The 14679-nt window shown below is 27.1% G+C and overlaps 1 protein-coding gene across 1 annotated transcript; it reads right to left on the bottom strand.

Annotated features, from left to right (window-relative positions):
- Positions 1-4643: 4643 nt before the first annotated feature.
- LOC112597625 (cationic amino acid transporter 2-like) lies at positions 4644-13222 on the bottom strand. Its single transcript, XM_025343743.1, has 12 exons — positions 13211-13222; positions 10321-10558; positions 9507-9635; positions 8621-8776; positions 8428-8532; positions 8171-8326; positions 7425-7549; positions 6591-6688; positions 6388-6527; positions 6023-6292; positions 5664-5929; positions 4644-5101 (listed from the first exon to the last, which is right to left on the bottom strand). Exons 1-12 carry the CDS (start codon positions 13220-13222, stop codon positions 4865-4867), a joined length of 1932 nt encoding a protein of 643 aa, XP_025199528.1. The 3' UTR covers positions 4644-4864.
- Positions 13223-14679: the final 1457 nt, after the last annotated feature.

Raw genomic sequence — 14679 nt, 5'->3', positions numbered from 1 at the left:
CCTAAAAAGATAATAATGAATTGATAGAAGCGAAAGTCTTACCTTTATTATTTTCAATTCATTTTCAACATTTCGAACCTTTTTATTGAATAATTTATTAATATATGATCATAATATATAAATATCATTATAATTTGATCGATATTGATCCACATAAATTTCTTAAATAATGGAGTTTAAGATTATATTGTCAAAATATCATAGTACTGCTATAATATTTTATATGTATATTATATTATTACATTTGACAGACAACTATTGGAAAAGTTAAAGGTATACATAATTTGATAAGATATCATTAAATATTCATTCTAAACATTAAAGTATAATTGTGAACGCCCTTGAAAAATACTGAGTATCGACATTTACCATTTTGCATTCAGCCAATAATTTAACAATGTGCAAATCTTGATCATTTTTGATTTTGATATACACTGTCTTAAATCGATGGTCCATGATCGGCGTATTTAAAATTTCGAATATTATTTAATATTTTTGCGATGATTACAATTGTTCAGGGGTCATATGAAATAATGACATAAGTTAATTATCATATTCTTTTTCATCAAAAATTCATGCTAAATATATAATTACTATACTCCTAAGAATTTCGTTGTTCATTTCACTCTATGCGTAAATATGACCGAATAAAAAATAGACTAGTTTAAGTAATTTTCTGAAAGTGCTCGTTTGATCGTCATCATTTTAGTTGTTTTAAAATATTAGTGTTTTACGTTTGAATCAGAATATTTAATATGACACTTTGTATTATAAAGATGTCAAAAATTTTGTTGAAAGTAGACAGTTCTCGAACACTTTCAGCTACAAGTAAAGTTAAAAAAACAATGTAAGGCAAATCCAATTAGTACTGTTCAAGAACATATTTTGCTTGTTTAAAAAAATAGATAATTAATAATCGGTTAAACATAATATAAGGAAATGTTTTTGTTTGTAATAATTTGAATAACTATTTTATCTATAATTTTATTGAAATTTATTAATTAACTGATAACTTATTCATTAAGGTTTTAGATTCAATAAAATAACTTTAAATGATGTTGCAATATTGCAATAAATATGTAAAAACTAGCTTATATGAATTGGTTCATTAATAATTAATATAATAGGCATTATAGTATAATATATATATATATATATATATATATATATTAAAACAATTAGTTAAATTTATCTTATCTATACAAATTACCATAATTTCCATAAGTGGTTACTATATTTATAACAAACTAAATTAATTATTGAATATTTATGTTATATATATATATAACTATTCAGTACTCTTGGAAAATGATTTATAATTTAGATATTAATAGATAAATAGAAGGTACTTTGTATATTTTTATTTGTAATGTATGTATTGGATATACTGCTTTATATAGTGCACTATTTTAATTTTACACTATATGCATGCATTGAGGAAAATGTCTTTTTTAAATTAAAATAATATAAAAATTAACTATGTAAATAAGAAGAAAGTTTTCAATATCATCAGCTGTTATAAAACACATGAAAGTGTCAAAAACATAATATTATGTAGACTTTAGGTATTACAGAAATTATTATGTGTCATAAATATATCTTTGTATTTACAAGAGCTGTATTTGATCGTAGAATAGGATAGTAACTTTATAACTTTGTACCCTTGACATGTTTGTTTTTAATAAAAATATTGCTATACAATATACATTAAAGTTTATGTTTAAAATAATATCAGGATGTAATTATAAAAGAACTTATTATCTAAATTGTTGTATAATATTAATATAAGCGCTGACATTAAACGGATTTTTAGTTCGGTTATCGAGGACTTCATTTTCACTATGACGTTGTAGTTTATTCATACTGTATAGATTATTATTCTCATAAAGTTTTCCAGTCATTTCTGATAATCTATTATTAATTCGTCAATGCAAAACCATATTTAAATATTGACAATAGTATCTGCCCACTACATCTCGATAATGGACAATAATTATTGACCGCCATTGAATGTGAATAGTGCGATAAGTTAACATTCTGAAATTTAACTCAGTATATTACATACCTACCATTCAATAAAATACGATTTAATTGCCCTGATAATTATTATACACAAGACTATCATGCAGACGCACTTCAATAGACGAAAAAATTGATAGATATGTATATTGCGTCCCAACTCCTCATTCAAATTACCTTTGCGCTAAATTATATTGCATTTCATGATATTATGTTTAGATGAACAAAATTATTAGTTATAGACTGACTGATTATTCGTGCAATTTTGGCATTCAATCTATAGCTGCTCTATGACGCCCACGATAAATCTACTAAAATAAATTTACAATCAGACTTAAATACTGCAGTTACATAATAGTCTAGATTCAAAAGATCAGGAAAACATCACAGACGTGAATTTTGGCACACAACTTATACCTGTCTCATAACTCGTAATTATTATTTTCAATACGTCTTATTATAATATCAGTTTTTTTTTTTTTTTAATTTCATATTTTGTTGTGTAATCATTTTTAATTTTGCACATGTTCACACAAACTTTCAATGCTATTGTAATTTCATCATACCGATACGTGACTGTATGCTAAAAGTATGCAAACACTTAGTTGCAATTACGCTGATAACAAAGAATAATGCAAAATCAAAATAATCGAAAAAGGAGTCAATGTGAATATTGCAAAAGTTTGGATATTCTATATTTTTTCTTCGGGCTGTCCGTTTATTTAATTTTTTTGTTTTACATTAGATAAATCAAAATTTAACACAACGAAATGATTTACATATTATACAAATTATATTGATTTATTTCATTCCATTAAGATAAACTTTTAAAATTAGTCTACAACAGTATTGTTATCTATCAAACGATTTGGTTATCTATCAAACGATTTGGACTAATGATGTTAATTTTTTTATGAGAGCTGCACGCTCGAATGTCGTATGAGTTACATACCCATCTCCCCGTAAACAAATGCACAACGTTTATCAATAATTTCAGTTATTTTTGGTATAATTAGTATTATTATTATTTTATTTTCTATCGACCGACGAGAATATAAGATACCAGTTACTCCATAGTGACGATTGAAAAAACCAATAAGATTTTCAATGAGTAGATTTCAACGGATGATGAATGCGATAAATTCTCCAATTTGGTATATAACGCTGGACACAAAACGTTATTTATATGTATATGAAAGTATATTATAATGTTATTCACATAATAAAATTTAATTTTAATATATAATATATAGTTTTAGAATTCTAGTTTACAATTTCAATAAAATTTCATAATAATAATAATACATAATATATCTGTAATGTCCTTTAGTCCAAGTGTTGATATTTTGGATCACATAAATTACCACGTACAACCACATATTATATAATAATAAAGTAAACATTTTTAAAGGATAAAATAGTTTTGTCCAATTCAAATGAGTTAACTATTTTTGTTACATCTTTGTTAGCTATAGGAGTTTAAATAATAATACATTTTTACATGAAAAAAAAATAACTATAATAATTGTATTGTATTGTAGTGGTGACAAATACATACCATTTTAATTACAAAAATGAATATTTTAATGATGAAGAATACATTCATAGAAAGAAGTTATAATAACAAAATCTAGAGAAAATAATATAACTTTAAATAAAAGTACTGCGGAAACGAATTTCACTAGCATGAACATTTTTATCGTTTAGGATTTTAAAAAACTACTCAGAATTGTTGAGTTACACAATTTCGTTATTTTTGAAATGTTTGTTACGTATTGAATATATAAAAAATGGCGTTAATATTTTATTTGTAAAAATATATATCAAAATATTAGGATAAAATAAAAAAAGGAAATTCACTACACTTATATTGTTTTTGAGTTAATTATTGTGTGTTTAACTAAAATTTAATAATAAATCATTGAATACAAAAACTATTTACAGCAAAAATATACTGTTATATCTATTTCTAAGGATATTTTTAATTTTTATTACTATTATTATTAATTAGTAATGTTTGCTTCTGTTAGTATAGTACAAAAACACATAAGTTGAACTAGAATTTGTTACAATACCACTTATTATAAAATGTTGGATTGTAAAAGTATACAGTCTCATATGTAGAATTAACACACGTAAATATATGTTTATGTGGTATCATCAAAATTGAGATGATTGAAGTTCAGGAGAATATAAGGGGCACAATTTACAAAAAGCGTAAATAGTAAACGTGATGATATTTCACCTTAAGAAATATCATGGGTGGGCAAAAAACTGAGCAAGAGAACACTATAAATAGAAACATTATAGTAGTGTTAAATGAGGAAAAATGTAGTCATAGGTACAATAGATTCAAACATTTTCAAGAGATCTAGATGTTTCTATCAGATAGACATGATTCACTAAGTCAAACGCCGAAAACCGTCAGAATGGCTAAAAAATATTAGAGATAAGAAAAATATTTTAAGTGGTAGTTACGGACTAGGAGCTGTGTTACTTTTCAACTAGAAACTAATTACGAGGTTACTTAATATTTTATTTGAGCACAGCCGATTCCTGAAGCATAGAATTAGAGAAGGATTGTAATGAAACGGTAGGTAGTTAAAAACACGAAAGCAAAAATATCGAATTATACACAGTCATTCAACATACATGTACATGAAATATTTTTTATTTGTAAGACGTAGGTATAAAACTGAATACTGGTAGGTATAAGTAAATATTTTACGAACGGCTATCACTCTGTACGGTGTGTTAAAAAAGAGACGTCTTTCGCATAATGGTTGGTTTTTATTTGGGTTCAAAATATGTTTTAGTCTATATATTATCACCACTATGCGTGTGTCTATAAGTTGATGGAGGAAATCTGGTGTTTCGTCTCTTCAGAATTCGACTGACTTTTTTTCGACTCCGCTCTCCGTCTTAAGCCTTCAACACTGTTATTCATGCCATAAAGTGTATATATGCATAGACCAAACAACAGCCATATACTAAAACGAATCCAAGTGATTACGTCGAGTTTCATCATCAAGTAAATGTTCATCAATATGCTAATGCACGGTATGAGCGGAACTAATGGAACCTGCGAAAACGAAACATATTATGAGTATTAAAAATATTACTTGTTTACAAAACAAATTCTCACGATTAAATTACAGTTAATAAAACTATAAATTAAATACATTCATAAAAATATGTGCAATGTGCATTTTATCTGTTACCTCTAGAGTGGACTGGTGAATGTTTTAGTTTAACAGTGATTTATTTTACTGTCTGTCATAGCACTTCACAACAATAAAAATACTTTAAAAATGCAGTGCTTTTCAAAATAATCAAGTTATGGAAATAAAATAACAAAATATTTACGAAAGATAAGTTTTTGACAAGATCAACATTTATGTTGTAACTTCAAGATTAATAATGACTATAAATACTTAAAATGTTAAACAATTATTTTTATACTATCGTTTTTGTTACTGCAAGGCAATTATTTATAGACATCTTTTTAAACTTACTTTTTTTCTATTTGTGTTAATATATATATATATTTTTAATGATGTGTGATATTCTTGGTTTATTTGTATACTATTTTTAATCGTATCTGTATATGGCTATGTACAATTTATAATGATAATACTTTGTACCTTGAATGAAAGTTTTTTGTTCGATTGGGGTTGTCTAGTCAGTAACAGCAACAGAAGCAACAATCCGATTGCCAAAATGGCGCTAGCATACATCGCTATGCTGTTTTTGACACATTTTGGTTCGAAAGTTTTATCGTTGCTGGTGTTTTTGACGCAACCTGGTTGGAAGGTCGTTCCGTTGATGTTGTTTTCATCACACCATTGATGAACGGTCGTGACACACTCTTGTTGTACAGTTATAAAGCTAAACAACGCTGAAGTGCAAACTGTCAAAGTACAAATGAGGAGTTAAAATAAATTGTGAAAAGTTATTAATTATTAACAGCCGTCGGCAAGCTATGTCATTTCTCAAAACGTACTGAACAATATAATGATTTTCGTGGAAACGCACTGACTGTCTTTATTGGCGTTACTGACGTTGGACAAATTAAAATACTTGTCTACCACCTTTACTAATCCTTTGGTCTCTGATTCACCATTGCTCTGTTTGAGCATAGGCTCGTCGACGTCCGAATCGTTTTTGTACCGTAACATCAGCACACAAATGCACACTATCGTGTACGCCAACAACGTGCCAATCGACATCATGTTCATCAGCTGATCAAGATTCAAAAGTGCTGTCACAATACCTAAAAGACGACGTTTATTAATTGCACAGGGTCAATATTGCAGATGTTAATCATAAATCGAGAAATCGTAATGATCGTATCAATATCATACGTACCTGCGAATAGACCCGACAACAGAGTTGCTAATAGAGGAGTCTTAAACTTTGGGTGAATGATTGAAAACATACTGAACATGAGACCGTCTTCTGCCATAGTCATCAGAATCCTCGGCATCGAGAACATGCTTGCTAAGAGACTGTAAATTTTGTAGTATTCGCGATTAAGACATCACCGAGGTTCTTGACAAACGTGTTCTTACCTGGCAAACATAGCAAATATAGCGCCGGATGAAACAATCATTTTCAAAGTCGTCCAACCGAGATGATCGTAGACGTACGGAAATGGTGCGTCGATGTCCTATAATGTGTGATAAGTGAAAATATTTATAGTTCGAAGTCAAATATTATAAATCCATTGGTAATTAAAAATTATGTTACAAATTAAAGCGATAAGAATAAAAATCACGAGGTGTTCTTAAGGATGCGGTCTAATAGAATTTTCGTTAATTATTTGAAAATTTAATCTCATACCTTCTTTATTACGTATATTTTTATAGCCGTTTAGAGAATCATTTTGGAAAACGATTTTAATAAAAGCTCAAATCAGAGAGCCAGGATCAAAGTCATTATGGACTATAGTATTATAATAACAAATAAAATATTTTTCAGGTTTATAATCAATGAAGACTAAAAAATTAGATGTAAAATATTATAATTTGATACAGGAATAATATATTATATTTAAGCAGCTGTTAGTTTTTAAAATATTAGGAAAACTAATATATGTTTTTAACTTCTACTAATTAACTAGTGTGGTACAACCAGATAATACAAAATATATGTACATATCTTCCAAATACATTAATTAATTAAAATACTGGCTACTGTTTATCTCTGCTTGAAATTTAATTTATGGTGTGAAACGCAACATTGACATAAAATATGACTAACAAACTTAAGAATTATGCAACGTAAAGAGTACATAATAATACTGGTACCTATTTAAGTATATAAAAAAAAAAATTAAAAAAATAGTTGAACCATAAAGGTACTATAAACAAAAGGTGAATTTTGATTTTTAAATTGATCATTACCTGATCATAATACGGCCACATTAGAGTTAAGACTGAACTGATACAACAATATGCAAACGTTATGATAGTCAACGACAATATGATGGCCAACGGGATATCCCGTTTCGGTTTTTTCGCTTCTTCTCCTGTGAATATATATTAATTACTTTATGTTATAAATAGATATTATTGCTTAAAGAATAAAATTAATTATGCCATCGATACTTCAAAATATTGATTAGATTTAAATAGTAACTTAAAATAAAGCAAAATTTTATTTTTGTGGTTATAAAACTAAAAATATCCGAAAAAAAAAAATGAAAAAATTTCAAAGAAATTATCCAGAGTCAATATATTAAAATTTTCAGAATAAAAATTGCAAAATATTATAAAAATGATCTTACAACAGATTATTGATTATATGAAAATCTATCTCACTAGTCCCTACTGAAACAAAAAATTGTTAAATATTTGTTATTTTTTAAGTTACCTATTATTAAAGAGATGGTTATGAATTAGTAAATTAAATTTGTAAAATAATTTTATGAATACTATAAAATTTATTTTTATTTATAATTATTTAATCACATTATTATTATTATCATCTTATAATATTAAATTATTATTATCTTTTAGAGATTCTCGTCTATTAAAACAAGGATTTTATCCTTAATGGTAGACCACATGATACAATATTAGTGTTATTAACCAGTTTTTGTTAATTTAAATATAACTTAATAAATATTATTATTATACTTGACGTTCACCTGTAGTAGCTACACTGTCAAAACCAATGAACCCGTAAAAACATTTGGCCGCCCCCGCAGTCACTCCGGCCCATCCAAAAGGCATAAAACCACCTTCACCACCTTTTGCGCTTTTTGGTATGTCTTGTTTTGGTATACTCCAATTGTGCAAATTAACTATCATAACGACAACAAAAAAATATTACGTTGATGTAAATTATAATTATAATTTACCATTACGGATAATGTGCATTTAATATAAAAATAAAATATATTACCTCTAAATAATCCTGTTATAATAACAGTGACCACAGTCAATAAATTAACGAATGTAAATATGTTGTTGATCATTGTAGATTCTCGAACTCCCCATGACAGTATAACTGCAACGTAATAATATAAATTAGTGATAATTTAATGTAAATAAATATAGCGGCTATTTTGTTTATGTTGATACAATATTCTACTCACTCGATAATAGTATCACGAGACTGAACGACAAAACATCTGGATAATCGGCCAAAAAACTGACGTTTATAGGAAAGAGATAGGTCATGGTGGTTTTCACGGGATAGTCCAACAGCGCATCGATGTAATTACTGAAAGCTTTGGCGACGCTTGCAGTACCTTTAACGCGTAGTAACATTTAATTAATATTACATTTCAACATATTTTAACAAGTGCTGACATTTTCGAACCAAACCTAAACTTTTCATCAATAATTCAGCATATTATTGTAATTTTATTTATTTATTTTCTTTATTTCTAGACGTCCTAATATTTAGAACATCAATTTAATATTATAAAATACTTTTTATAAGCTTTTAAAATTAATTGTTCACTGCAGTTTGCAGTGTTATTCATCTGGTATGTCATAAACCAATAACTTTGGTCAAGGTCATGATATACTTAAGTATTTACACTTTAAAAAAAAAAAAAGAAATATATTAAAATTGTTTTCATTCAACTGAATCTTGAATGAAGCTAATAAAATAAATATATTAATAAAAAATTGATTTATTTTTACAAATACTACGAGTATAAATCAATATCAGTTTTAAAAAAAAAGAAAAAAAGAAAATGGATACTTGTGGTTTAAAAAATATGGATAATAACGAAATTAGATCTTGAAACCATTCAGGTTGAAAATCACTCTTTTCTACTGTATAAACTCATTATATCTGACCTCCCTAGTTGCCACGTAGGTACGTATTATTATGCCATCCGAACGCACCCTTGGTATATTCCGGTAATATGCTTCAGATTTTGTATTCCCGGAATCCCGCACAATGAGATATTACGATAAAACAACTATACAGTATAAGCTGGATATGTCTTAAGTCTTAATATCACTCACCGATGACATATTCGAGTATTAGATTCCACCCGATCACGAACGCGACGAATTCGCCAACTCCGACATAACTGTAAACGTAAGCCGACCCAGCTCTTGGCACTCGCGCTGCGAATTCAGCGTAACACAGGCCTGTAAATATAATATGTTATTGAGTCGTTAATAATAATACTGGTATGTTACTTTCGGTATAGACTTTCAGGAGTGCTCAAGCGTTTCATAGAAGATAATAATTCTCCTCAAAGGGACGGTAAGGAATTTAACAATATACACTATCCAATGGTAAGTTCTAGAGTAGTGCAATTTAAACTTTATAAAGTTTTCATTAAATCTAAATTAATAGGCTATATTTATCCAAGAGTTTTTCTACTGTAGAGTAGTTCAAATATTAGTTATGCCCTTAAATTGTGATAGATAAACTAATTTTATTTTTATATTCAATTGCGATTGGTTCCACAGGAAATATTTTTCAAGTAAGTTCATCTTGTTTTTTTAAATAATTTATAGAAAACCCATTCAAAATAATGTAAATCATATTTAAATTATTACGAATAAATTAACCAACTTAAAAAAAGTATAATAAATTATTTCAAAATATTTCAAACCCCGGGCAATTATATTTATAAAATAAAGTTTTGTTTTCCTTATCATCCAAAACTACTTATTGAATTTTAATTGGAATTGACTTAACCAGTAAATGAGTGATGTAGTTGGAATACAGCCGTGGTTCACCGAAATTTTTAATTTGTTTCAACAAAACCATAATTAAAAATTCATGTTGTTAACATTAATTATTTTTCTTTTATTCTTGTTTCACCTGCGAAAGCTGACGCCAAAGCAGCCAAAACGAATGACAGCACAACGGCTGGCCCGGCTTCTATTCTGGCAACATTTCCAGCGAGTACATAAATGCCTACGCCCAACGTAGACCCAACGCCAAGAAACGTCAAATCCATTAGGTTGAGGACCCTGGCCAATTTCTTCTTGTTTGGTTGATCAATAAGTATGTCATTCTCGTTTTTCCGCCTAAACAACACCTGGTACAGGGTTTCTCGCTGGAAAAAAAATTATCAGTCTCGATATTATTATTGTCAATCGCACTCGCGTAAAATTGTTTACATGCAAAAAAACTGAAGAAAATTAATATAATGAATCTAGTTGTCGATTTAAATATTTTAACGAGTAATTATTTAATATTATTTAAAATTAAATAACTGTGTTCGCAACTACTTGAAAAAATAAACGATTACATAAAACTTGCTGATATTTATTTCAATATATTGGAAGTATACATTAAAAATAATATTTTTTTTTAATTTTTGTAACTGAATAATGATAAATAGAATAAAAAAGTATTTAGAAGAAATTATTTCAAAAAATATAAGTTTCGATTAAACTTGTTATTACAAATTTAACTAAATAATAATTTATCATACGGAAGTATTAATTCTTTCAGATTATTACATTTTATTCTAAACTTCTTTAAAAACCGTGCATTCAAATTTCTTACTCAATTTTACTGTGTTTTGAGTAATTATTTTCTTTATTTCCGATTTCATGTACAAGTTGTTTATAATATAACTTTGGTAGGCGTACCAGAAGTCTGCCTTTCATATATCATAGAATGGTTAATAGAAAATACTAGAATATTTATAGAAATTTAAAATTATTTATTTATCTTAAGCATTTGGAGTTTAAAAACTATTTTGTAGTTATAAATGTGTGCTATTTTTAATTTCAATACTTAAATCTTAAAAGTATATTAAATTTTTTTACTTCTGAAATAATAACAAAAAAGTTAAGCATAATTTTTTATTAGCATTTGAAATTAAAGTATTGACTACATTTGATATTTAAAACTAAAATAATTTTTTGGCATTTGATGATTTTTGATATTTAGTTGTAATTCAAAAATATTAATAGTAGTAATTTGAAATAGTTTAATATGAATTAATATAATAGAGATTTAAATTCAATTTCTATATTAATTAGGAATAGTGGTTCCCAACTTCTCCTATTTTACGCCCCTCTTTGTAGATTTTCGTAAATCTCGCGCCCCCTCCTATAAATTGTAAAAATTCGATCATCTTTTTTAGTGTACTTTACATATAAACTATCTATATTTTATATTCTATACAATATTCGGAATGACAACTTTTTTATTGATGATAATCATTATGAAATATAAATAATAGTAATAATAAATAATAATAATTTTAATGCTGACAATACTTTTCATTCGACAGTTTTTTTATGCTTGGTTCAATATTTGATAGATTAATTTACAGATAACGTGATATAAAACGATTAAGTTACACGCTGCGGCCAAACATTTATAATCTTTATCGGTTATCTGTTATTGATACTCGATAACAGATAAAGATTTCCAATCAAATATTTTTCTCTCAAGTTTTAAAATAAAAATAATTTAATCAATAAAAACTGAGCGTGCCCCCCCAGTTTGGGAACCAGTGATTTAGAACATCAATATAAAATTTAAAAATCTGAAAAATGATGAAAAAAAATGATAAAAAAATTGTATAAAATTTGATTTTTTTAAAATAATACCTACTCGAAATAACGTTTAAATCGAAAAAAATTAAACATATATCATTCATATAAGACTTATAATATTTTTTTTATTAATTTTTTACGGGAAAATCGATTAAAAATTTAAAGAAAAATTAATTAAAATTCAATAATAGCCAATTTGGTTATATTGTTTACTAGTAGGTAATACCTACTTAACACTATTAGTATTTTCTCAGGTGGTTTTACAATCACGTATATCGAACATGTAAGCAACGACCCTACACATAAGGCGTAAGTATATAAAAAAACTATAAATCAAATCTAAAATTGTAAACACATAAAAACAAAATTTTAAATTTAAAAATAAATCATGTTTAAAATTTAATAACAAATCAGAAAAAAAAATTATTCCATTTTTAAACCCTGACTAAAGTTATTTTTTTTTTTTTACATAATAAAGATTTTAAAATAGTTATAGTAAATTTAATTTGTTTGTAGCATTAGCCTATAACTAATTATTGTATAATATGTGCATTACTTTTATCAAAAATTAGTTCAACCTACAATTACTATATTGGATAATAAATAAATTGCTAATATTAATATTAAATATGAATTATAAAATATTGTTATAATTAGAGCTTGCTCACGCAGTCCCACAACTCAACTGACTTCGTTTGCAATGACTTGTCACTGAATTCAAATAGTTTATAACACAATAATATCCATTATTTACTCAAATGCACTGTTGTAGGATAACTTTTTCGGTTGTTTTAAAAATGTATATTATAGTAGTCCGCTAGTATAAGCCGAATGAATACATGACGAATATATGACGCATCATATTATAATAAATAATTTTATACGCCTATTATTGTCCGGTCTGGGTTCAACGGCAGCTGTTAGAATAAGGGCAGCTGACTATTAATTTTACAATTTTTTTTTGTATAGTTAACGGCGTATTATTGTTTACGAAATATTATATTCATATGATAGAGTCGTGCTTTTTAAGCTTTTGCCGAGTTTACCGATGAACTATGTGTAACATAGTCACACACGTAGTACGTTATAAATGTTATAATCATTATAATATGATATTGCGATACTATCGAGTCACGATAGTCTCTGATATTATTCACACTAATCACATACATAGAATTCAATAATATACATACCAACTTTATCATGACGTCGTTGTCGATCCGGCACGTAGATCACAATAATTGGACGTATCGTTTTTTCGACAATATAAACGCTTGGCCCGACCAAGAGATTTAGTAGACAGACTGACGCCAAGGCCTTGCAGCGTCTTGTAGGGTGTTGCAGTTATTTCGACTCGCCCGACGTGAACAACCACAAGGTTTAAATTACTATTATTTTTTTTACTTCACTGTGTATTACGTTTACTCAATACAAACCGATAAACTGTTTAACTATTGATCGTAACCCTGTATCTCGTAAAATATATTATAAATTAATTAATAAATTGTCACTACTATTATTTTAGCACGACTGTTCGTTTATAGCGTTTTTAATTTTTTTTTGTAAACGTTTGTTGACCGTCTATCGTCGTCGTCGTTGTCTATTGCGCCGGTGGACCACGCGTGCGTCCGTATACGAATAACATTAAGCCATATACACGCAGCGCTCGTGGCTTTAATATCCCTGCCGGTCGTCAGTCTAGCGCTCCTAGTGATCAAAGGGGGTTATTTGCAAACATTTTTTCTACCGAATCGCGTGACCGTTCCGTATTATAATATGCCAACATTATTACTAAAAAAATACTAGTAGTGACGGACCAAGGAATTTTTTTTATTATTATTACTATTATTAACCGAATATAAGAAAATAATTTGATAAATATTGAACTCTTATATTTTGAGTAATTGTTATTTACTGTAATACAGTAGAACCTCGATTATCCGAACCTTCTATTATTCGAACTACAATTAGCGTATCTAAACATTTTATTATTCGAATTTTAAAACTCGTTGAAGCACTCGTATCGATAATTTTGTTTGTTAAAAATTAGGTATCATTAACATAATATGTGCCCATGTATGTAATGTATTTCTAATAATATAATTAATGTAATAACATATTAATAATAATAACAATTAATATGTAATATAAGATATTAAACTGCGTTTTAAAAACTTATTAATTGGGGTTTTTTTTTAATTCCCAACACCCGAACTTTTGCGTATCCGAACTAGGTGCGGTCCAAATTAGTTCATAATATAATCGAGGTTCTACTGTACTTAAATCTTTTTCTATTTTATTTTATTTTTTTATTTTTTTTTTTTACTATCCGAAACATAAAATAATTTTATATTATTTTTTATTAAGTTGAGTTATGCCATAAAACAACCATTATTTAGTGTTGCGCAGATTTGAATTTTACTGTGAATAAAATGTAATTATTGTATCGTTTTAATATTTTAAATACAAAAAGCAACATCATAGTATAATATTGTGTATTAAATTATTATTATATAAATCATGCTAACAAGTAAACTTCATAATAATTAACAAAAAAAAAAATGCTTTATATATATATATTTATATAATAATTTATTATAAAATCAATGATAATATAAACTGATTAGTATGTAATACTTTTTGAAAGTTTTTACTGGCTATC

The sequence above is a fragment of the Melanaphis sacchari genome, unplaced genomic scaffold (assembly GCF_002803265.2).
Source record: "Melanaphis sacchari strain LSU unplaced genomic scaffold, SCAv2.0 Contig42_pilon_pilon, whole genome shotgun sequence".
Lineage (NCBI taxonomy): Eukaryota > Metazoa > Arthropoda > Insecta > Hemiptera > Aphididae > Melanaphis > Melanaphis sacchari.
The sequence above is the reverse complement of the archived record's forward strand: the minus strand, read 5'-3'. Positions and strand labels throughout refer to the sequence as shown.